Source organism: Crocodylus siamensis, chromosome 1 (assembly GCF_052110815.1).
Source record: "Crocodylus siamensis isolate JL-2025a chromosome 1, ASM5211081v1, whole genome shotgun sequence".
Lineage (NCBI taxonomy): Eukaryota > Metazoa > Chordata > Crocodylia > Crocodylidae > Crocodylus > Crocodylus siamensis.
Genome location: NC_143395.1, coordinates 40,612,187 through 40,637,331, shown reverse-complemented (window position 1 = coordinate 40,637,331; position 25,145 = coordinate 40,612,187). Strand labels below are relative to the sequence as shown.

Genomic DNA, 25,145 nt, shown 5'->3' with positions numbered 1-25,145 from the left:
CTAGAACAGTCTGTTGGACTGAGTAGGACTTCTTTAGCCCCTAGGTTATTGGAGCTAAATATGGAAGGTTCTTCACCCCTCTCCCAGCTCCCCCCTGTGTTTCTACTACATCCTTTGGATAGCTGTTAGGCATGCAATTTTGTCCGACTACAATTACAGGACTTATGCTGACACAGGGTACATGTATGCATATATATTTGCACAGCCACTGTGTGCATGGAATAAGACCACAAATAGCAGTTACATGGCTGCATGTGTGACATTTAGACAGGTGAAATGAACCAAGATTCTGCTCTTGGTGCAGCCCCTGTGCCCACTAGAAAAGGTGGAATCTGGGATGTTACCAAGGGTATAGCTACTAGAGTTGGTGAAACAGGTTTTCATTCAGCTTTTGATTTCAGAAATGCCTATTTTTAAATATAAGAATTCTTGCATAAAGTTTTCAGCCTTCCAAAATTTTCTTTCTATCTGACTTTTTTCTATCTTTCTCCTTTGCCTTTCTTTCTTTATCCTCTACGTCACTAAAAATAATAAAATGAATAATGTCTGGGTTTCTCCCTTTTTGTTTCTTTATTTTCTTTTACTTTTGGCACTCTAAGTTTTTGAACATTTGAAAAGAAAAGGAAAAAAATGGAAATAGTTGAAAAATGATGATGGCATTGTCAAATTTTGACCCAACCCAAAGAATCCATCTGGGGAAAAGAAGACTTCTAAATTTTCTAAATATGTTTCCTTTTATTTTTGGATCAGATCTAAGAGTCACGTGTTACAAAACAGAAGTCCCAATTAGAAGCAGTCTCTGTATTCACAACCTGAGAGACTTACATTTCTTGCTGGGCTATTGTATTAGATGCTTCTTTTTCTGATTGCAGAAACAGAGGGTCTTCTATTCCAGTAGGTGACTTCAGAGGATGAGTATTTGCAGTGTCACTGGATTAAAGTTTTTTTTTTGTTTATGTTCCAAATCGTCTTAACTGTAGACTTAAAACTTTGTCTCCTGTGACAACCTGTTGACCTAGGTTTACCTCTGTAGGACAGAAAGTTTATCCTTCTTCAGGGTGCTTTGGGCACAACTGCAGCCACATCTGCTTCTGGCTGTAGTTACTGCTGTCAAATAAAACTCTTCTGGTTTTGTAATCCACTTGTACAGGGGCTAGGATTGTGAGAGATCCTCTTGTTCTCTTTGAAGCTATTACTGAGCTATTCTGTGCAGCAAAATAGGGGAGGCATATCTCTGTGTTAGTCACTCAAATCTAATATGGTTTATCTTTTTGGTCTTTGTCAGTATAATACTTTTATTTGTTTTATGATGTTGACAGAGCAAGGTGAAAATTGCTTCTCTTGGTATTGCTTCACCTTGTATTTCTCCTCTTCTGTCCTTCCTTTGTTTTTGAAGATACAGTCTGGTATCACAGTATTTATTATTATTATTATTACTACTACTACTACTACTACTAGCTAATTGCCCATCAAGAATGACACATATCATGGAGTGTTTACATGTATATGTCTGACATGTTCAGCAACACTTGAGCAGTTTTTATTCTGAAGGTTACAAGTGAGATTTTGAAAGCCCTTTAAAAGGATTTAGATGCTCAATTTCCACTCAAATAAATGGGAATTAGACTACCACAAGCCTCTCTGCCATTTTCTTAAAGTACATGGCATATTCTTCTTCTGACCTTGCCTTCTTGAACATAAATACATAGCAACTCTGAACAGCCCTACCACAACAGGATGCTCTGTTTCGCAGACTTCTGCCCCTGGTGAGAGAACAAATAAAGAATAGACATGTAGACACTTCAGAATCAAAGTACAGAGGATAACAAAGTTCAGTGTTGCTGAACTTTTGGTGACCCTCCTTTTGGTGTGGTAAAAACATGAGTGTTCTAAATTAATTGGTAAAGAAAGTAGGCCTGTCTCATAAAAATAATGAGTCGGCAAACATAGTAAATAGGGTTTTTAAATACAGAAAACTTCTCTACTGATGAAAGCACAAAACTCAGCTGCAGGGCATGGAAAAAGTGCCATCACACTTAGGATTTTATTAGTTCATGTTTGAAGTGGTCTGTGTTATGCAAGCATCTGGAGTTTAGTTTCCTTAAACTTCAGAGATTATCAAATAGACAGTGTAATTAACCAGTCCACCACAGGCTGCCTGGGACCTAGCTTTCAAAAGAGTAAGTTTAATGAAATTTGGCTGACCGTGTGTGTGCATGGGTTGGTGGGTTTTTTGTAGAGCAGCCTTTTGTTACTGCTTAATAATGAACATTCATATTGTTTTATTGTAACAAAGTATTTTTATTTTCCCCTTGGAAAACGATGTAATGGAACATGCATTCTAATCAGTTAAATAGTAATTAAAAGCTTGGTATAATGGCTAATTGTGGCAGAGCACCTTTGCGTGCCTGATACCTTAAGGGCTTCAGCAGGCTGTGAAGAAGCCTGCAGGTGATAGCAGAGTCAACCAGGAGGCTGCCTGATTGGGGGATGGCTGGGCACTCTGGGTATAAGACCAGGCCCTGAGAAGCAGAACTGGCAATTGCTACAGGGAAGCTGCTAGAGTAACATCACCCAACTGGAGGAGTCTGCTTTCAAAACATCTTGGGGGGGGTGGAGGGAGGCACTGCTGAGACAGAATCAGAGGTAAGCCAGCAAGCAGGCTGGTATAAAGGAGGCTGAAGATGAGCCTCCTGATGGGAGGTATCCTATAAGGGGCCTGAGAGAGATGGGACCTGTGACTGAGAGGCAGGGTGCAAGATGGAGGTGGTAGCAGAAAGCCCAAAAGGAACATTGAGGAGCCCAGTGAGAGGAAGAAAGACCAGGGCAGATAGGCCTGCATTGGTCCTGAGGAATGACCTAAAAATACACCCTGCTGGGGTTGGATGCCTGAGTGATAGATAGGCCCAGTATTGACAGACACCTGAGGCCTGAGTAGGCCATAGGTCAAGTTATGGGTCCAGATATGTCAACAGATGCCTGGGGCCTGAGTGAGCTGAAGACCAAGAGTGGAATCCAGGCACAATGACAGACACCTGAGGCACAAGGAATGCAAGGCCCAGAAGCCCCAGTGAGTGGGTGAAGCGGTGCCCCAGTGAGGGGACATGTGGCCCAGGCACATCTAAGGATACCTGAGGCCAAATTGGGCCAGAGGCCAGGCCAAGGTATATCTGAAGATGTCTGAGGCAAAGTTAGGACCAATGGCTTGCTGTGGCCTAGCAATGGGGCAAGGAGAGTCGGAAGCCAGTTTGGACGCCATCTGCAAGGCATGGGACATGGTAAAGGGAAGGTTGGAGCCATGTATTATGTCCTTGGCATCAGGAAACAAAATGGGCAGCCTCCTGCATTTTTTTCCATCAGGCTTTGTTGCATCATGGCGTGGCAGATGAGTCAGGGTGGACTACCCTAGACAGGTGGGTGGCAATATTGTGACTGGCCCTGGAATGGCCCTCTCACACTTACTGAGTCACTAAATTGTGACTATATGCATTTACTGATTTTCTGAAACTTACTGAAAGATCTCCCTATGAACATCATGAATGATTCAGTTCACAGCTTGGAAGAGCCAAATCTTGCTCAACAAAGAGATACAATATGGTAACAACATGCCAATATCACTTGGGGTGGAAATAATGCACTAAATTATTGCACCTTTTTTTCCACATGGAACTGTGGTCTGGAGAGAGAAGAGGTTCCAGGATCTTCATATGAACTATAGCTTGTGAGCTCCAGGATCCAACAAAGTCAGACAAAAGCTATGCTGCTAAGGAAGAAAAATCACTGTAGTCAACTGACCAAGGCTAGCTTCAATGTTAATATAGAGTACATAAATGTATGGGCTATTTGACTATTTTGCCTGGCCATTTTAAATGCATTTCAGTTTGTTATAACTACTGATGCTATTTTTAGAAGTGAAAGATTGCACTGTTTTTTTTTTTTCCTTGGTAGCATAAATTTTTACATTTGAACTTGCCAGGTACAGCTGCCTCTCTTGAATGAAGGTAGGAAGTACAAATATAAGAACTATGATAGGTCTCCTTCATTTATGAAAGCCCTTATCTTCAATGTAGTATGACCTCATTGTCCCCGTTGTGGAAGTCACATTGCTAGAGATAAACAAGGGTTTTGATAAATGAAAAGCATCTGAGACCAGAAGCCTGCTGCTTTTTATTAGGTCCTTAGGTAAGGGACTTCAGGGTTTGTAAATTTTATTGAGAACTGTGTTTCTTGTGTGGACTCATTAACACTTCAGGAGAATAGCTTTTTACTGAGGACCTTTTATCCTCACAAGAAAACTTCTGTGTTCAAGTCCAAGTCTGAAGGATATAGCTGACCTTTATATGGGAAAGCTTTGGTCAAAAGGCATCCAATTGATTGCATGCTCCAGTCTATTAAATCTTTTTAGATGCACAACTAGAAATGGTAGATCCCACAGAAGGGACCTGTGCAGCTACACACCAATTTACTTTGAAAATTTTAGAAAAGCTCATAAATAATATAATCCTGTCAGATAGTTCTTTGTCTTGACAAGTGATGATATCTTGTGAACTATGGCATATTTTATTGAGCATGGTTGTCAGTCTTAGATCACTCATCTTTTTTCTGTTTTTCAGTAAGTTGTTGCAAAATGTTGGTAACCTTAAGGAGTCAAACTCCATTATTTCTAGTGGTTCTTGACAGAAGTAGTGAGAGGCAAATCTCATAAAAGTTGCACTGTAGGACAGTTTCTTTATGGGGATGGCAGACCGGATTGGTGCAGTGTGATTTTTGACAGCTGTTTGCTACCTTCAGTCATCTTTTATTTGAGAGGTGTAGATTTGCTATGATACCTCTTTCCTTTAGAGCGATGTTTTTCAGAATTCATGTGATTACTGTATGTGTGGGGATGGGCCTGGGGGGAAATAAATGGGAGGGGGGTTCTTTTTTCTCATGACACATCAGTCAGAAAAACCTGTGTGGAAAGGGAATTATACTGTTAGAAGCAGATTTATCATAAGTCTGCTTATAGGGCTTTGCAAAGTTAAAAAAAAAAGAATAGCGATGGACTCCTGCATCAATGTTCAGGTCTCACACTGTATATAAGCCATGTAATGAGTGTCCTTGAAATAAAGAAAGGGACTGCTGCACATTTGACATACAACTTAGAATAAAACTGCATTGCTTTTAATAACATCTTTCTAATAAAAATCATACTGTTGTCAGTTTTGATCCTAACAATGTGACTCACACAATTAAGAAATTGCCTATAAACATGTACTATGTCTGCATAAATTATGTTGCCCACTTTGTGAATTTGACTTAATTAATGTTTATATTTACTATCAATTAATAAACTCACAGAGAATGATACTGTTTTGCATTTATGTGACGTGTATCGCTTCTGCACTATTATATGTATACATAAATAAAATGGCATTTATATCTGATTTCTATGGAATAGCTGTGTCAAATTCATCAAGCCTTGTTGGCCCAGTGAGGGTGGAGTAGGACCAGAGCTCAGAGATGCTCTGGCAGGTTGCCAGATGCAGAACCAGATCCAGCCCACATGCCAGATTGGCTCTGTTTGCTGCATGTAGCTGCAGGGTCATTCTGAGACCCCTGGGCTAGATCATATGGCTCCACAGGCCAGATCTGGCCCACCAGCTATTTGTTTGACACCCCAGCTGCAGATAATCAGAAGCTAAACATCCCAAAATTCTATGGAATTTACTAACCAGAAGCTGAGACTCGCAATATTTTCCCCCATGAGAGAGATTAGGATTCAGTTTGGAACCAATGACATTTTCTAGCCGTTTTGGTTGTAGATTCAAGCAGAAAAAAGGAGGTCTGGGTTGTGTCCTCAGCCTTACCACTTATTCTCTGAGCTAACTAAATCATCCTATAACCTCTTTGTACCTTAAATTGTTTCTAAAACAAATACAAACTTGCCTAATTCGCAAGGATTGTTATGTTTTATGAGCCATACTTGAGGTTTGAGATCTTCTGGTAAAAAGACTTATATAAACACAATTATTGTTTTGATTTATAGAAACCAGTATGTTGTTTTAAATGTGGGCCTTTAACGTAAAATTCTTTTAAACGTTCTGATAGGTTTAAACTTAAGTGTAATTATGACTATTTCAATGCTAGCGCTGCTAAGTGTTCTACTGATGAACCACTAAGGATGTACATCCAATAAATACACTTGTCTGATGCCTGGGACCTAATTAGCATTGATATAGTGCTTTACATCCCCAAAAGTGTTGTACAAATATTAACTAATTAATCCTCTCAAAGCCCGTGAGAGAGTAGTAAGTATTCTTTTCTTTATTTTACAAATGGAGCAACACAGAGGGAGGAGGGAGAGAGGTTAAATGATTTGTCCATGACCAAACAGGGATTCAGAAGCAATGCCTGAATTAGTCTCAAATTCCTTGATCTCCTTTATGGAATGTATTTACTTTGGCTCTGTTTCATATATTTGAATGGACAGTACTCTAGGTACTGCTGTTACTATTTCTCATACATGCTCTATTTCACTGTGCCAGCAAAACAAAATACCTCCATATTACAAGTAATAGATCACCAAGCCAAGTCAAAAACAAGCATGTATCATTTTGGATGTTTTTAAGTTGAGAAGTACTATATACATGCTGTGTATTTTAGGTAATCTGGTATATCTGCTTACAAACAATAACATTTGTTTTTTGCCCAAAATACAATAAATCTGTTCCCTTGCCCTGTCAAACCTCAGTTTTTCATAGTTGATCTCCTTAAATTTTCTATCTACTCCTAGAATGAAAGGGCAATTTTGTTACTGTAGAGTATTTTAATTAATTCCTATATTTTAAATGTTAAAACTGTACATTTATCTAAACTGAAAATCATCTAAATAGGGGCAAATGGTGATCAAGCCTTTACTCAGGCAAGTCAGATGGAATCTGTTTTTTAAGAAATATGTAAGATTAAAGACACTGTGTATATATTTGGATCCTTTTTTAATGGTATCTAAAAGGACCTGAAATATTTGCATAAGACCATTTTTCTTTCTTCCATCTTGCAGTAGAAATAGCTAGACTTATAGGGCATAATGCCATTTAGTTTTGAGTTGATGGGAATATGAAGTATTGATGGAATGTTAAATCAAAGGACTGGGTTCAGAACTCGCATGTGAAAGTGATGAAAAGGTAAATCTTACTATTCGTTAAAATGTATTCCATAGTCCAGGTATACATTCTTGATATTAGACTAAGAAAACTAAAATGAAAGTAGGTGTTTAACAATGATTCTATATATATTGATTAAAAAATAATGCAAGATATTTCTTTTCTCAAGGGTTAATAGTATTTTTTTCCCTGTTCTCTTCTTTCAACAGTGCTACCTAGCCACACTTGTGGAAACCCAGGAGAAATACCCAAAGGAGTACTTCATGGAACTAGGTTCAACATTGGAGACAAAATTAGATATAGCTGTGTATCAGGCTATATCCTGGAGGGCCATGCTATGCTAACATGTATTGTGAGTCCTGGAAATGGTGCATCATGGGATTTTCCAGCTCCATTTTGCAGAGGTAAAAAATAAGAATTAATGGAGAAAATCCACAACTACTGGTGTTAGAGGATTGTATAAGATGTTGAGAAAACCCAGACAGTAATGTTATTTTAGAACATTTATAGATAATGCTGAAGTTTCATAGTTTCATAGTTTGTAGGGTCTGAAGGGACCTGAGCAGATCATCTAGTTTGACCCCCTGCCATGGCAGGAAAGATTACTGGGGTCAAACGACCCCAGCAAGGTGTACATCTAGCCTCCTCTTAAAGACCCCCAGGGTAGGGGCCAGCACCACTTCTCTTGGAAGTTGGTTCCAGATCCTAGCAGCTCTGACCGTGAAGTAGTACCTCCTGATATCTAACCTAAACCTACCCTCTGCTAGCATGTGACTGTTATACCTGGTCACTCCTGGTAGTGCTTGGGGGAACAGGGACTCCCCCAGTGCCTTCTGGTCCCCTCTGACTTGTTTGTAACAGGCCACTAGATCCCCCCCTCAACCTTCTCTTGTGGAGGCTGAACAGGTTCAGGTCCCGTAGCCTCTCCTCGTAGGGCCTGCCCTGCGGCCCCCTGATCATGCGAGTGGCCCTCCTCTGGACCCTCTCCATGTTGTCCACATCCCTGTTGAAATGCGGTGCCCAGAACTGGACGCAGTACTCCAGCTGCGGTCTGACCAGTGCCACATAGAGCGGGAGGATCACCTTCTTGGACCTGCTCGAGATGCATCTGTGGATGCATGACAGGGTGCATTTGGCCTTCCTGACTGCATCCCCACACTGCCGGCCCATGTTCATTTTGGCATCAATGATGACTCCAAGATCCTCTTCTGCCTCTGCACTGACGAGGAGGGAGTTCCCCTGCCTGTAGGTATGGTGCTGGTTCTTCCTCCTCAGGTGCAGCACCTTGTACTTGTCAGTGTTGTATTTGGTTCAACCTGTTATCTGGGGCCAGGTACAGACTTTACACCTTTTCTGATATAAGTGATTGGAAATTGGTTTATACCCATAACAAAACAGAAGTTCAGCATGCTTATTTTGGCTTAAAAATGGGAGAATGCAGTCTAAGATTTGCTCTGCCCTACCCCCCACAAAAGACAAATGTGTGTTCTGTTGGCTACCAATGTAAACTACTCTGCCTATAGAAAACTGCATAACTTTATGTTAAATAAAGTTAACATAACTGCATAACTTTATTCCACCTCAGGCTTTTAGAATGTCTGTACCTACCTTCAGTGTTATTGGCAATTGCTTCTTAATATTAATAAACCATCACTGTTTTATCTAAGATCTAAATCTACTCAGTTCAGTAAGCACATTTTAAAATTATGATTTCCAGCAGTGGAATCTGAGATTCATGAGCTTCTTGTCATTTAAATTGGATTATATCTATCGTTATAGTCACTTGGGGCAACAGCTGGCAAATACTGACCAGGGTCTCTGTCATACCTGGGTAATAGAAGCCTAATTCTCAACCCAGTCCCCTCCTTTATGAATTAGTTTTTGTCAAGACTTCCTTTGATAAAGGCTTTTATAATCTAGCTCCACAATGTAAAAGTCTTACAATTGTTTCTCGCATTGTATTTAATACATAAGAAGGATAAAAACTCTCTTTTACTTTAATAATAAAGAAAAAATATAGAGAAGTTAGGGAACTCAGTACAGTTTCTTAAACTGACTCGTCCTTTCTTAAACTGAAAGCAAGGAGAAAAATCTTGTGATTACATTCCCCTTTATAAGTATGGGAGAATATCAGTAGAACTTGTATATTCAAATATCTTTAACTTCAGTAAATTAAGTGTGAGTTTCTGTCAGCCATACAGTAGACTGTGCCCTAATTAATGAAAATTCAGTTGAGGGTTTAAATCTTTCCTAAAACCATGCAAAGCCTTACACAAACTCTATCGCACTGGCAAAAAATGACTCAAACTTGTTTCCTTAGACTGGGAGGACCGGGCTGTGATGCTACAGTTTTTTCTATCTAGCTCCTTTGAATGCCTGCTCTTTCACAGTGGCAATGACTAGGCAGCTTTATTTCCCTGCACCCCAAACCAGCATGTTTAAGGTTTAGATCCCCTTTGATTATGGAGTTTGGTCTGCAAAGACTATGCTCTGCCACCTTGGATAAAATCTTTGATAACACCAGATCATTTTCATAGTTTTAGATTGTATTGTATTTTTTTATGGCTAATTTTAAATAAAGTCATAGCAGTCAGGTGGGATAGTATCTTACAGTTAAACTGAAATAAGTAACTTCCTCCCCTTTCCACACTGTGTGCATCAACATGAACAATTAATGCAAGGCAATAAACTCCAGAGACATTTAAGCTGAAGGAAACTACTCCCAGGTGAAGTGTCTATACATGTGCCTGGGAAAGCAGCAGTTTGAGCCAGAGTTGAGTAGGCCCCTGGCTGTTTGGGTTAACTGGGCACAATTTATTCCCATGATTAGTGTTCACATGTGAGTTTCAGTGCAGTAAATCCATCCACTTATGGCAGAATTAATTAATTTACTGCTCCCTGATACTGGTGCATGTGTAGATGGCAATGCTTTACTGTGGAGATAATTAGTCTACTCTGAAGTAAAAAGTACAAGTGAATGTATCCTCTGGTCGCATCTACATGGGACACTATGCTGCTGTAGCGGCAAGCTATGGTGATGTTGCTCATCACTACAGCAATGTAGTGTCAGTGGGCACTAACCATAACATTGCCACTACTGTGCGGTAGTAACAAGAGTAGTAATCAATGGCTTGATGTCTAGTTGGCAGCCAGTATTAAGTAGAGTGCCCCAGGGGTTGGTCCTGTGGCCATTTTTGTTCAACGTCTTCATCAACAACCTAGAAGATAGAATAGAGCGCACTCTCAGCAAGTTTGCAGAGGACACCAAGCTGGGGGGAGTAGTAGATACATTGGAGGTTATGGCTAGGATTCAGCAACCTAGACAAATCAGAGAATTAGGCCAAAATAAATCTCATGAGGTTCAACAATGACAAATGCAAAGTCCTGCACTTAGGCCTGAAGAATCCAATGCATCACTACATGCTGGGGACTGACTCGCTGGGCAGAAGCTCTGCAGAAAAGGACCTGGGGGTAACAGTGGACAATAAGCTGAATATGAGCCATAAGTGTGCCCTTGTTGCCAAGAAGGCTAATATAATACTGGGTTGCATTGGAAGATGTGTTGCCAGTAGGTCAAGGGAAGTGATTCTTCCCCTCTATTCAGCACTGGTGAGGCTACATCTGGAGTACTGTGTTCAGTTTTGGGCCCCTACTACAGAAAGGATGTGAACAAATTGGAGACAGTCCAGAGGAGGGCAAGAAAAGCAGTGAGGGGGCTGTGGGACATGACTTGTGAGGAAAAATTGATAGAACTGGGATTATTTAGTCTAGAGAAAAAAGGATTGATGGGGGAATTTAATTTTAGACAACATTACATTAAAAAAAACTGTAATAGGGATCAAGTATTGGTGAAGGCATGTTACAGAGCTCAGCTTGCAGGTTTAAACTTCTGTGTGATGGGCCTCTAACTCCTTTAAATTTTTCCTCCCCTTCCACTTCTCTTCTGTGCACACCAAGAGTCTCTCTTGCCCTTTGCCCATTAAAGCAATCCTGTATGAGACCCAGAACCAGGAGCACTGATTCAGTTCCAGCTTGAATGTTCTTTAAGATAAAATTATGAAGAAAATAAATTACATTTCAGAGTATTACAATTACTACACTGATTTATGAAATGTGAAAAGAACGTAAAAATAGCCTAATATAATGTTAAGGAGCTCTGTCTGACTTTACTCATATGAGTAGAGACTGCTAACTTTATGAACACAAATTGGGTTAGTGTATTTGTAAGCTTTCCCTCACTCTGTGAACAAAGTTATGGTGTAGGTGTATGGGGGAAATGAAATGAAGGCATTGTTTACTAAAGAAACATAATCATTATACGGAGACTAGAATAGGAGAAAAATTAACAGATACAGGCAGGAATATCAAGAAGGCCCAAAAGGATTGAACAGTAATTAATCAAGTTTGTGAATTAAAACGGTGACTGAAACATAGCAGAGAAGAATTTTCAGTGAAGGAGAATACACATCCATTGTATAGTGAGAGAACAAGAAAATTAAGGCTAAGTACAGGTATTCAGGCAGGTTAGCAAGTCATGCCTTACCAACCTGATTGCCTTCTGGGACTGGCTTTGTGAGTGTGGGGAGACCAGTGGATATGGTGTACCCGGATTTTAGCAAGGCTTTTGATACAGTCTCCCACAGCATTCTCACAGGCAAGCTAAGGAAGTATGGCCAGATGAATGAACTGTAAGGTGGATAGAAAACGCGGGGGGGGGCATGGTTAATAGCAGCCTTCAACTATGTGAAGTGGGGTATGAGACAGGATGGAGCTAGACTGGTCTCAGCGGCGGCAGATGACAGAACAAGGAGCAATGGTCTCAAGTTGCAGCAAGGGAAGTTTAGGTTAGATATTAAAAAGAATTTTCTCACTAGGAGGGTAGTAAAACACTGGAACAGGTTACTGAGAGAGGTGGTGGAAGCTCTGTCCTTGGATGTTTTCAAAACTTGGCTAGACAAAGCTTTGGCTGGAATGATCTAGTTGGGGATAGCCCTGCTCTGAGGAGGGGGTTGGACTAGATGACCTCCTGAGGTCCCTTCCAACCCTAATTTTCTGTGATTGTATACCTAATGAGTTAAGGCACTCATCTATGAAACATGAAAAGTGCAGCCCAGGAACTACTGAGGCCAGCAGTTGGCTTTTCCAGCCCTGCATCTGTACTGGGGACTGTACAGAAGTTTGGGAGTTAGATAGGTCTAAAAATTCCCAACCCAATTTAAGATATAGTTAACCCTACCTTGAGAGACTCTACAGACAAGTTTTTCCTTAGGGTTTTTTTAGACTGATCAAATCTTCCCAGAATTTCTGTACAGTTCACACTTAGATCGACATAACTAGGGGTCTAAGTTTAAGGTCCACACCCGGGTGAACTAAGTCAGATTGTGTGGCCATTTTTAATGTGATCTAACCTCCTTCTCCCCCTGTCTTCCTGAATTTCTATACTTAGCCTAAAAGAGTAGCAAGTTATTCAACATATGTAAGCTGAAAAAGGTAATTACCTCAAACATATAATGAATTCTTCAGAAGAAAAGATCTGAGTTTTTGAGGGTTAGTTAACTTTGTGTATCTGCACATGTATGCATGTCTGCCCGTGTGTTAACTATTTATTTATTTATTTATTTTGGCCTCTTCATTGCACTGGAGAGTCTTCATAGCCGGCATGGGAAATGTACACTTTCATTACCATATCTATGACAAGTCTATGCTGTGATGTTTCCTGGTAGTTGTTAAACCAATGATTCATTTACTATTTCTGGGGGTGCAACAGGGATTTATAAGAGGAAGGGGTGGGGAAAGCAATTATTTTTTCCAGTTCAAGGAAAGAAGAAAAGTGTCTTAAGGTCATTACTTTTTACAATTCTTACAAAGAAGAATAGCTTTTGCATCAGTGTATATCCTAACACAATTACCTAATCCTTAACTAACTTGGGTGGCTTGGTACCTGAGGTAGTAAAGGTTCTATGGTTTAGTAGCTAATGTTTGTTGCTGAACCAAAGGTTAATCAAGACAAAGAAAGGTTTTTCTGTCCTATGAACATTTTAAAACTTCAAAATTTTGCTTTAGGCAAAGCCAAGCCTAAGTAAAAACTAAAGAGAGAAGGAACATAGTTCCTGTGCCCCAGCCAAACAGCCTAGCCAGTAGCAGGAGCACTTACTTGAAATGTAGAAGAAATAAATTCAAGTCCCTGATCTGACCTTCACTGTTCAAGGACTTGAACCTGGATTATCTGTTGCCTAACCCCTGGGCTGTCTTCCAATGGGATGTGTTAATTAGAAATTCTATTCTGGACCTGGAAAGTCTTTGTAAAGAAAGATGATTCTTACAGTGTCTTTTCACAAACTATTTCAGTGTTGAGGGAATCATTTGGTTTGAAAATGCCCAACCTTGCCATCTTGTTGGCTGTGAATTATATAACTAAACAAGAGCAATGAAGAGTCAAAAGAAAACGTCAACGATGATTGTGTCTACAAGGCATCAGACCTTTTTTTTGTGTTTATCAACATTATCTGAACTGTTCAGTGTTTGAATTCAGAACAAAGGTGTCAGAGTGGAAGCACCAGTGATAAGTGTCTTAAGGGAAAGAAAGCAGGTTATACAAAAGTAAATGCTTATAGAGTAATGAAGGCATGACCAACAAATGAATAGAAGAGGCCAGGTCAGGGCTGTGCTCCTTCTGTATTTGGAGCCCAGGGAACAGAAAAAAAATGTGACCTGAGGGCAGATCTATAGTGCAGAGGGAGGCTATGAAATAAAGTATCTTTGAAAAAGGGCAAGAAATAGAAATTTTGAGAGAAGTGAGTCAGAAGGGATGAGATAATGGAGGCAATAGAAGAGAGAGGTTTATGAAGAAGCATTATGGAAGTGCCAAAAGAAGTAAGATGATCTAATAAACTACAGAACTTCCTGAAATAGCTCACCAAAAGAAATGTCTCATGAGGAAAGGATTCCCTAGTGACACTGGCTGTACTTCCTCATTATTGAAGTGGCATGTATGAAAATCTGGGCTATTCTTAATTTGGCTATAGAGACACGTTAACCTGTGATTTTGAAAATTAAGGCATCTACCTCATCTTTGTGGAGAATTGCTATGTTAAAGAATGTAGCGTTAAAAATGAATCAATATTCTCAAAGGAATTTAATTATTAAATCACTGGGGAGAAGCCTAAGATTCCTTATTGAAACTGAAAAAATAGTCTTCGGCTGTCTTTTAGGATGATATAAACAGAAGACATGGTCTTAACAGGCTGTTTAGTAAGTGATGTTTTGGTAGGATAGTGAAAATACTGACATACAAAGTAGGAGATGTTTTTTAATTAGTGAAATTTAGGGAACCAAATAATCCATACCCTGCTGTCTTTTTAAGGATATTTTCCTTCTTACATGACAGTTTTCCAAGAGGCAGCACTATCAGCTTGTAATCTAGTCTGACTTTAAAAGATTACATTTGTCCCAGAGCCCCATACCAATTTTTTGTGGCTGCATAGTCACATTTCCCTATTTAAAAACTGCAACAATCACAACAAAGCATCCCAAACAAAAACAAGTGAAAAAACAAACAAGTCCATTGTAGCCCCAGTAGCTAACATGGAGCAGAGGTTGGCACCAGTGGCCTGCAGGGCAGATCTAGCCCTTCAGGAGATGGATCCAGCTCATGGCAGCTTGGTGAACCAGCAGTACCCTGTGTCTGGTCCCTCTGTGCCATCTACTGATTGCCCACCCCTCCTTTCTCCATTCCTGCAGTGCCTCAGATGTAAACCTGTCAACCCTGTCTCAGGTAGAAAGAGGTTTTAGTTTTATTTTGTTTTGTTTCTTAGTGTTCTTCCCCCAAAAGTGAATATGCCACCTGCCTCCACATGAGCATGGATATTTAGTTCCCCAGGGACAAGAAGGAACTTGTTGCTAAGGAACACCTGTGCCACATGCCCTCTGGTGCACAGCAGATTACCCCAGGAGGGGTAGGGGAGGCTGGGTCCAGCGAGGGAATTAGCCCCAGCAGCTTTACCTGGGGTCCTGGGGGCCTCAGGGAGCTGCAGTCACAGCACTCCTGCAGCTGGGAGCCTAGCTGGCAGGTGGAGCATGGCTCTGGCAGGCCAGCCTCAGTTTTTGGATGGCACATGCTACCAACACATGCTCTGCCTCACAATAAGCTGCAGGGTTTTTTTGACCCCAAGATATCCTGGGGTCAACCCAAGGTAACAGCACAAGGAATACCTGAATGTGCAGTATGTGATGCTGCAGAGGGCACCACATACCACACGCCCACCCTCATCTGGACACAGCCGACTTAGAAAACAGAACAGGTCCCGTTAACTTGTAATAAACTTAAAATTCTGAGTAGAGATGGAAAGGGATTTGTTTTTCGACCCATAAGATGTTTCACTTTTTCAAGAGAAATCCCATAATTGGACACATTCAAGTCCTTTTGACATTTTGATCTAGAAAGCACCTTCTCATATGCAAGTGACATAATATATATTTAATTGAGGTGAAGTTGAGCAACTCTAATAGGAGAGAGATGCAAAAGGGGAGATAGGGAAACTCTAGCCCAAAGGATAAAACAATCACCCTGGATATGGGGAATACAGCCTCAAGCCCTTCCTCTAAATTTGGGCGATGCACAGATTTGAACCATTGTACCTATATTACAAGCAAGTGTGTTATTCTGGATCAGTGGTTAGAATGTAACTAGTACTCAGACCACCCTGTTTTACCATAATCCTGACCAGCTCTAGTTCTGAGTTACTTTTGAAAATTTTACCCAATGTAGAAAATCAGCAAGGAATATTTTTGTCCTTTACATTTCTTCTATCTGAAATATTCTAAGTAACACATTAATATTGTTACTTGAAACAATATTAATTGGGGGAAAGTGCATGTGGTGGAGGGGGCAGGGAAAGAGTTGTTGTTTTACTTTAAGCAAGGCTCCTTCGTAAAATACTAAATTATTTTAAGACTTCTTTTCCTTCCTTCCCATTTTTTTAACCATAATCTAAACATGGCTTAGAAATGAAAGGAGGAATATTTCTGGTTAACAGATTATTTTCTTCATTGTACTATGACTTGAAATGTATACATGCATCTTTCTGTCAAAATAAATACTGTCACCTAACAAATAGGACAACATTTTTGATAGAAATGGAAACATTGGTCAGCTTGGTATTAGACATACAAAAACAGTTTTGTAATTCATTTATTTTTTATAGATTTGGAAGTGGGAGTAAGCAGTCTTGTGGTTAAAGAACTAATTGCCAGTTCAATGTGTCTGATGAACGTGCAATACTCTATATCATTCTAACACCCAATGATGTTTCTGGACATTATGAATGTTAATAATTTGTCAATTGGCACTGACAATTTTACTTCTAAATTTATATCATTAGGTGTTATAAAGTGGCAATTTAAATGTATAATTTCATGAAGTAGTTTTGTCTGTTTTCATGTATTAACAGTTTCTGGAATACCTAGTACTAATATATACAAATAATTATTTATGATTTATATTGATCTGTTTTCTGCTGTTAGATATTTTAGTAAGCGAGGGACAAATAAATAGTTTCCCAAGAATCACATATAGAAAACTGCCACTTAATAAAGAGCTGTTTTAGTGATACTTTTAAGAAAGCAGACTAAGTAATGTGTGCCCATGGCTCATTTAAGACTGTCTAAAGCTGCACTATTCTTTAATTGATAAGACTTACATAATGTGACTGACAATGACAAAATATGTCACTTGCTGGTGCTTCATAAAATGTCAGCCAAGGTTTTTTTAACTGTACCTATTCTGTTGCTAGTGATAAAGGGACAAGGAAGAGATCTGGTGTTACATAGTATAGGGAAAAAAGACTTGTGATTTTTTTTTTATAACTGACTGTGGATTCTATGATATTTAAATCACAACTGTGCTTTTATCAGTTATGTTACATCATTATCAAAGTAAAATGAATCTTAATAATCTGCCAAATCAGGAGTAAATAGTGTCAATTAAGATTGAACAGGATTGTCTTGATGAGCTGAATCTAGGTTCTAAATTAAGTTTAAGTTTGAAAGTGTTAGCCTTGAGTGATTCAACTACTGGTTGTAATGCTGTTCAATAAGATCTTAAGAACATACTGGGCACATCTACACATATCTTACTCAAGATTAGAGCCAATTACTGAGCAGTAAGCATCAACATCTACATGTGCAGATGCTTACTGCAGAGTAATATGCTCTAATCCTGAGTAAACTTTCTACTTGTAAATACAGGAAGCAAATTTTACTCAGGAACAATTACTGTGCAAGATGCCATGTGTAGACCGCTGACTGGTGACCAGGCAGTAGAGGACGGGAGACTGCTCCCTGCCCCCTGGAGCTGGTTCCACCAGTGGAGACTGAGCAGGGACAATGTCCCCCTGCCCCAGCAGCAGGGAGCTCCCAGACTCTACTTTGCAGTCATGATCACAGAGCGGGGACTGGGAAATTCATACCTCCCAGCCTTAGCTTTGCAATCTTGGAACAGAGGCTGGGAGATAAGAATCTCCTAGTCTCAGCTCCACGGTCATGATAGAGGAGCAGGTGTCAACAGCGGTGTCAGCATCAGGGGCATGGTGGTGGCAAGTGGGGAGCTCCTACAGGTGGCCACAGCAGTGTTGGTGGCGGGAGGGTGGTAAGCACCAAATGGTGGTTGGCCACCACCCGCAGATGCCACTGGTGGCAGCAGCCAGCAGCACACTGCCAGTAGTGTTGCGGGGCTGGCAAGAGGTGACTGCTCGCAGGTACCACCGGCAGCCTCTGCAGTGCTTTTTGCAGGGGATGCACTGCCAAGGTCATGGGGTACACATGCACCCATGTGCACCCCCTACATGTCACCAATGGGCTGGGAGCTCCCTGCTGCCAGGGCAGGGGTATCCTGTTCCCACCTGGGCTCTGGTAGTCAAGCAATCTCCCAGCCCCTGCCAGAAGACAGCCTGGGCTGTCCTGGGCTACCTTCCAGCCGCTGCATTAGCACCCAGGGGGAGCCTAGAGCTCCCCTTGGCTTCTGGAAGGGGCCAATGCAGGGCTGGCAGAGGCAGGAACAGACTGCTGCCATGAGCAGCAAATCTGCTCCTGCTTCTCAGCACATGTATTAGATGCCTGCCTGGGGTGGGTAAAGTACTCTAGAGTAAACCCATCCTGGTGCATTTTCATATGTAGATGCACCCACAATCACTTGCATGACTGAGATTTATTGAGGCAGAGAAATGTTCTTTGGGTAAACATTATATCTTTTATTAGACTGACTAAATAATTGGAAAAATTGTTCTTTACAAACTTTCAGGTACGATCAACCTTCTTTAGGCGCAGGGAGTTTGTTGTTACTTTGTCTGCTCTCCCCGGTGGAATGGAAACCAATAATCCTGAAGTTCATTTTATTTTATTTTTAAAGAAAATTAAAGCTGTATAGTAGTATAAAGCTCTGAAAATAACGCCCCCCCCCCCCAGCCTTTGCTGTAAATTGCTGATTGTAGGATGCAATAAAATTACTACAAAAAAGGAAAGGAAATTATCTGAAATGACCCATGTACTCTTAATCTTCTCACATATGCTTAGTTACTAGATGATATGTTCCTCTTTTGGAGTGGGTCATTTTGTACACTTAGGTGACATGAATAAGAAGGGGAAAAAATGGTGGAGATTAGGGCAGAATGATCTATAGCCCAAAGAGGACTGCCACAGGCCTACTTAGCAGCCAGAAATGAAGAGCTTTGTTACATGCTATTGCTCAAAGAATACTGGAGGTAAGAATTCTCCTACCATCCCATTCTGGGCTGTTCCCCTAATCCCTTGGGCTACTCCTGGTTGCCTCCAACCCCTGGGATTTCCCTTCTACTCCACCACCACCATTACCATTCCCAGGGCTTTAACCCTACTGACTCTCCCCCACCCTCTAATTACGTGTGGCTACCCATGCTGTCTGTCCCAGATTTGAACTCAGGGAAGGGTTAATAAGTCCGCTTGATCCCTGCCATTGCTGTTGCCCTGCTGATGCTCTTTTCCAGGCTGAACCTGTCCCAGAGTGCAGCAGCAGTGACAGTGGACAAAGAGACAGATTAAACATTTCATGCCTGCTCCCTGAGACACTCATTCCTGGAGCCACACAAATGTGCCACCTGGGCCAGCAGCACATGAAATACCAGATAGTCCTGTTCCAGTGGCTGGTGGTGGTGCCGGAGGAGTGGGAAGCATAGGACCAAGCACAGAGCAGGTGCAAGAGGCATAGGACTAAGCCTGGTGGGAAGAGGACATCACCTGGACACAGGTGTGGGACAAGGTGCTGAGGGACCACTGGGCATGAATGGAGACCCTGGAGCAGCAGTGGCTGAAGCAGCTCCAGCTGCAGGGGAACACTGACTGCCAGGCCATCCAAGCCTCCTGGTTCTGGTATCAGCGGCCATGTCCACCACAGCATGGTCACCACTCATGGCTCCATAGCTGGCCCCTGCCCAGCCCTGGGAGGAGGCCCTCCAGTGCCTCCTGGCTGTTACAGTCCCTGACTCAGCCCCTCCCCCAGGTCCACCACCACCCACCTGGGCCCAGCCCTGCCACTCACCCCGAGGTCATGCACATGAACACCAGGGGGTGCCAGGAATGGCACCACAAGAACGTGTTGGCCCTGGACTGGGGCAGGCAGAGGGGGAGCCACCCTCCATGGAAGAGTGCCATCCAGCATTACCTGCAGATGATCCCTCCACCTCCTGTGGTTACCACAGCTACTGGACCTGCAGGGGAAGTAGCTAAGGCCAGAGTGCTGGGTGTCTGCCCCAGGACTCTGCCCCCTAGGCGCAGCAATCCCATGGCTCCCTGCTCTGGGACTCACAGACAGAGACTGAGACTTTTGTATATAGGTTGACACTGGGGAGCTTTTTTTTATTGTTGATGGGTAGGAAGGATAGTGGAGGGGCACTGTGTGTTGGGGACGGAGGGAGGAGGAACTCTATATGTTGACAAGGGTAGCAGGAATGGTTGGGGTGGGGGTTGTGAGGGCAATAAAGGTGTTTTGTGTCAACCATGTGCATGTCATGAGTATGGTGCTGGGACTGGGTGGGGGGGGGTGGACAGCGAGACAGGCAGACTGGAGCAGGGATTGCAGGAGGAGGGGTTAAGCCAAGGCCTCCTGCAGCCAGTGTCCTGGACCCCATTGGTGGGTGCATGGCTGTCTTAGGGCCTGGGGGGTGGGGGTGCTGTTGGGACCAACAAGGTTAGCACCATTGCCATCAGAAGTGCAGGATGTTGGCCATTGCTGGCAGGGGCCAAGCTGGAGTAGTGGGGCACTGGGTGCTGCTGTCAGGGAAAGATTCAGGGGAAAGGGTAGGGGAAGGGGCAGGAGCAGCCCTAGCATGAGGATTCTGGGTAAGCAAGGAGGGGCCTGGCCTGTGCTGCCCTTGTGCTGGGCACGTGACTCTCGAGCAGGGAAGGGGCTTGTGAGGGATCAGAGCTTCCATCTGGCAGCTGTCTCTGGCTTCAATATGGCTGCCAAATGCTAGCAGCTATGTGTCTGGAGGCTGGAACACCTCCCAGTGGCCACAAAGCAGGGCTGAAGTGACTTGGGACTAAAGTTAGTTCCAAGTCCCACCACGTGTATACACCTGCCAAAAAAAATACTTAATGCTCATTAGCTGAATGCCATGACACTAGAGGGCACTTAAATTCACATGTAGACAGTCCTAGTAGGACCCTGACAATTCTTTAAGTGGTATCCTAATAGTGACCTGAGAAAAAATAAAGCAAGATTTGGTTGGTGATACATTTTTTCTTATATATTTATATACACCACCTGTGTACTTGGAGGAGGTCGTAGACAAGCTCCTTAGCACAAAGTGCCTTTTCTCAAGTCTGGGAAAGAAGAAGACATAACCTGTGCTAAGTATCAGATAAAGCAATAACGTTGGTTTAACTCCATTATATAAATTGTGTCACTTAGAGAAGAAGAAGGGGGTAGTAAACTTAGTTAAAAGAGAAGTAGCTACAAAACAAATAAAGGGTAGTTGAAATAGAGAAGTTATTGGTGTGCCAAAATAAGACAGTGTAAAACAGAACAGGGTATCACAGAGGGTGGGCATATGTCTAATTTGCTGTTCAGATGGATTCATGTTCTGCTTAGTGAATTGATTAGCAGGGATGAGTTAGGTGAACTTGATAGGTTGTTTTAAATAGAAGTTAGGGTATATTTGCACCTTATACACAAAGTGTGTGTGTGTGTGTCTGTATGTGTGTATACACAATACAAATCTACCCTATCTTCTACATGACATCAGACTAACATGGGTAAGTCTGCCAGGTTGTTTTAAAGACAGGAGTTGGAGGACTGGGAGTATTTCTCTCAAGGTGTTGTCTTTTTCAAGTACAGTAATTTTGATTTTATGGGTTCCTCTGTGTGACAGTGTATGGCAAGCAGGGTTGGCGGGGGGGCGGGGCGGGTTCTGTATTTTAAGTTAGTACAGCACAGGACATATGGGTGGCTCTTTGAAAGATGTGCTCTACTTCTTAGCTGGAGTGTCCTTGTTGGTTAAAAGAAGTTTTTAGCTTGATAAGGTGGGTGGTATCAGTGGTCTCCTTGAAGCAGCTGTGGTGGAATCTGAGGCTTGGCTAAAGATTGGCAGGAGGGGCTGTTTGTTTATGTTTTGTTTTTCCCTGTGTTTGGGATGCTTACTGTTTTTGTGGTATATAAGTATGGTGGCCCATGGGGTGTTCTTGTATAAGGGACCTTGTAGGGTGCCAGTCAAGGAAGTTTAGAAAGCTCCACAGATAATTTCGTAGCTGAGTGGTAGTTGTTGAAGGTGTGGTTTAATCCAGGTGTTCAATCTAGGTGATGTTGTCACCTATGTGTTGCAGGTATAGTGCAGGTCTGATGGTGCAGTTTTCTAAGAACGCTTCTGTTGTTCTAAATGTTACCTGGGGTTGACAGCGAGACTTGTGACCTCTGGTCACAATGCAAAAATTTTATTAGAAAACAGAACAGCAAAGGCTTATTTGTATTAATAAAGATAGTGCTTATGTAGTCATGGATTCAAGAGAAAAACAGGTCCACTGGCCAGGCTTCTCTGTTCCCTTTCGCTATTTTTTGTGGGGGTTGGGTTTTTTTTGCTGAAGAGAAGTCTGAAGTCACACAGTTTAGCCATGATTTTGTTCTTAACAGAGCTTTTTCCATATTTGGTTATGGTTTGGAGCTATGCTAGTCCTTTCTTACTTCGTTGTATCATTTTAATGCACCATATCATTATGCACAGTGCATGCTTAACTGTGCTACATAAGTCAAGCTTAGGTCAGGTCATAATATGCCCTGTAACTCATAGCTTGTGTTATACACAGCCTATGATGCACTTATGGACTATACCTCTCCATGGCAGTTCATGGATGTTGGCATATTGGCAGTCCATCTTTGTGCCCCCAGCTGTGCTCATAGTCTGGACAAAGTGTACCTTGTTTGAAATACAGAAGCTGTGAGTAAGAGTGATTGGTGCCATATATTATGGTTAAACATGAGTGAAGTCAATGGTCTTGCAGATATTTCTGGCAGGCAGGCAGTAATGCCTTCATGGTTCAGGTTTTTTGTGTACAGATTAGTGATACTTACAGTTTAAGCATGGCTTTCCCAGGGAGGTATCTAATATTCTGAATCTTCTTTGTGTCTTTTAGAAAACTCTTTCTGCTGAGTGGCACATGCTTTGGGAATTATTTCTATAAAGCCTTATAGTTCTTCAGTGAGAGTGCTATACTTTGATAAGATGCCTCCACCAAGGTTACTTTTATTTGCATATCTTAGGGAATCCGTAGTGTTATCTGTGTGGTATATTTTTTCCCCTAAAGCTTGTATGGAAAGGATTTGATGATGTCTTTGAATTCAAGAATAACTGTATAGGGACTCCCTGAGTTCTTTATAATAGTTAGTGTCTAGACCATCACAGCTAGAACTGCTCTCCAACCCTACTACTAAGTAAAAGGGACAGCCAGTACCTGTGAGCTAAGTGTGGCTGACTGTGTATGATTAAGCAAGTGATGTACATGTTGCTTACTGCCCTGAGTACAAGTACAAACACTTTAGTGATATAGGAGAAAGGATGAGCATTTTGGTGACTGAGTATGCTGTAAGACCCTGACATTACAATTAATCAATTTTTTTCCCTCTAAAAAAGGAAACACAAACAATCAGCAGTATTAAAACCTAAGAAAACAGAAAAAAAAAGAATTGAGAGAGAGAATTAAATTGGCCATTCCTCAGATTTTTTTTTATATAGGTCAGGTATGACTTGACATTGATACTGACCCCAGTGGAAATCAATATCTCTATATTACTTTGTGTGCTGAAGTACTGGCCCAGAATTCATCAAGTTAGTTTGTTTTTTTAGCTGGATTAGATGAACTGAAGTGAGCTGCTTGAAACTTCAAGACATAATAGACTTGAAATGTATTCAGTTAAATTATAAAGGCTTCAAACAAACATTACACTGAAAAATTTGGGGATTAGATCAAGTTAAAATAGCCTCTCTAACTCAGTGATTAGGTAAGTGTTAGGTGCCTGATCTAAGGTGAGTCAGGATAGGGGGAGGAGTAGGTGGGGTTGGGAGGGCTATTGGCATCCTTTGGGGGGTTGGGAGGATTGACCGCTAACAGGGTCTGTGGGGGGTTGGAGAGATTGGGAGGCTAGCAAGGTCCTTCGGGGGGGGCTTGGGAAGATGGGGATATTAGTGGGATTGGAGAGCCTTTGGAATACCACCAAAATGTCCTGGGCCCCTCCAGCTGCTCCTCTCTGATGCTGCTGAACTGCCCCATATCAAACAAACTGCTCTCAGTGCCAGTTTTACCATCATTCACTGGTACCAGTTGAAGTAAGTTGGAGTTGGGGGAAGCATGGGAAGATTGTGGGGGGGTCTGGCAGCTTGATGCAGGGGTTGGCAGGATAGTGATAGGCTGTACCAACTCCATTCCAGGAGTTCGTGTGGCCCAGGGGAGTTGGCAGGATCAGGGGGCTCTATCATTCCCTTCCCCCTGCTCCCTAAACTAGGACTATTTTGAGCTCCAAACCCACTCCCTGGACAAACAACCTCCCTTGCAAATCAACCCCTCGATCCCACTTATACATCCTACTACCCCAACTTTCTTCAGTCAGCTCCCAAAATCAGTAAATGTTGGTAAAACTGGCACCAAGAGTAGCTTGCAGTATTGGGGGAAAGAAGGTTGACAGGCTTAGGTGGGGTCCAGAGGGGACAAAGTTGTCCATTTGGGGGCAGGGAAGATACCAGGGGGCTAAAAATAGCCTGGTGGCAGGAGAGATAGGAAAACTGCAGTCCTGGGGCTGGATCAAATGACTGGGCTTTCCCAGCCCTGGGGTGTACTTGGAATGTGTACAGAAGTTCAGTTAGATTGGTTTAACTGCATCCAATCTGACTTAGTGCCCCTCTAAGGTACAATGAATTAAATTAGGTCAGTAATTTTCTGCCTGATCTAACCTTCCTGGAACTTCTGTACAATCCACACTAAGATCAACCTAATTAGGGATCTAAGTGTAAGATCCATACAAGGATGAACTAAGTTTGTTTGGGTGGCCAATTTTAATGTAATCTAACCTCTCCTTAACTTCCTCACCTGAAATGTAGTTAGCTTCTTTGCCAATTCTTTTTAAAGCCGTGATCATGGATTTACAGTCATGTTTATAACTTATGGAAGGGCTGAGGAGTTTCTGTTTGTTTAGAGACTCAGCTGAAAGGCTTGCCCAAACAAAAATGCAAACTGATCGTTTGTGTATACTGTTTGTCTTTCCCAAGTAGAGTTAGTAATAGTGCAGTGAAAGACACATATAGACAAACTCAAAAAATGAAGATTCTCCAATCATAAGGTCCTTTTAGTTAGCTGTTTGTTGAATACTATTAGGAAGAAATATATTCAGACATAGGAAGGTTGTGTTTCCATGTCCCCCAGTCCCCCACAAAGTTTGACAGTGCCTGTTTTAGAATTTTCAGAATGTTAAATGAATTGGATTATGTA

At 41.9% G+C, this 25,145-nt stretch overlaps 1 protein-coding gene across 1 annotated transcript in view; it reads left to right on the top strand.

The window, feature by feature from the left end:
- CSMD1 (CUB and Sushi multiple domains 1) overlaps positions 1 to 25,145 on the top strand; it is a 2,270,760-nt gene that overhangs the window by 999,965 nt on the left and 1,245,650 nt on the right. Inside the window, exon 4 of the mRNA XM_090033387.1 lies at positions 7,355 to 7,549. Coding sequence (XP_089889513.1) covers positions 7,355 to 7,549 — 195 coding nt within the window. The remainder of the gene's footprint in view (positions 1 to 7,354; positions 7,550 to 25,145) is intronic.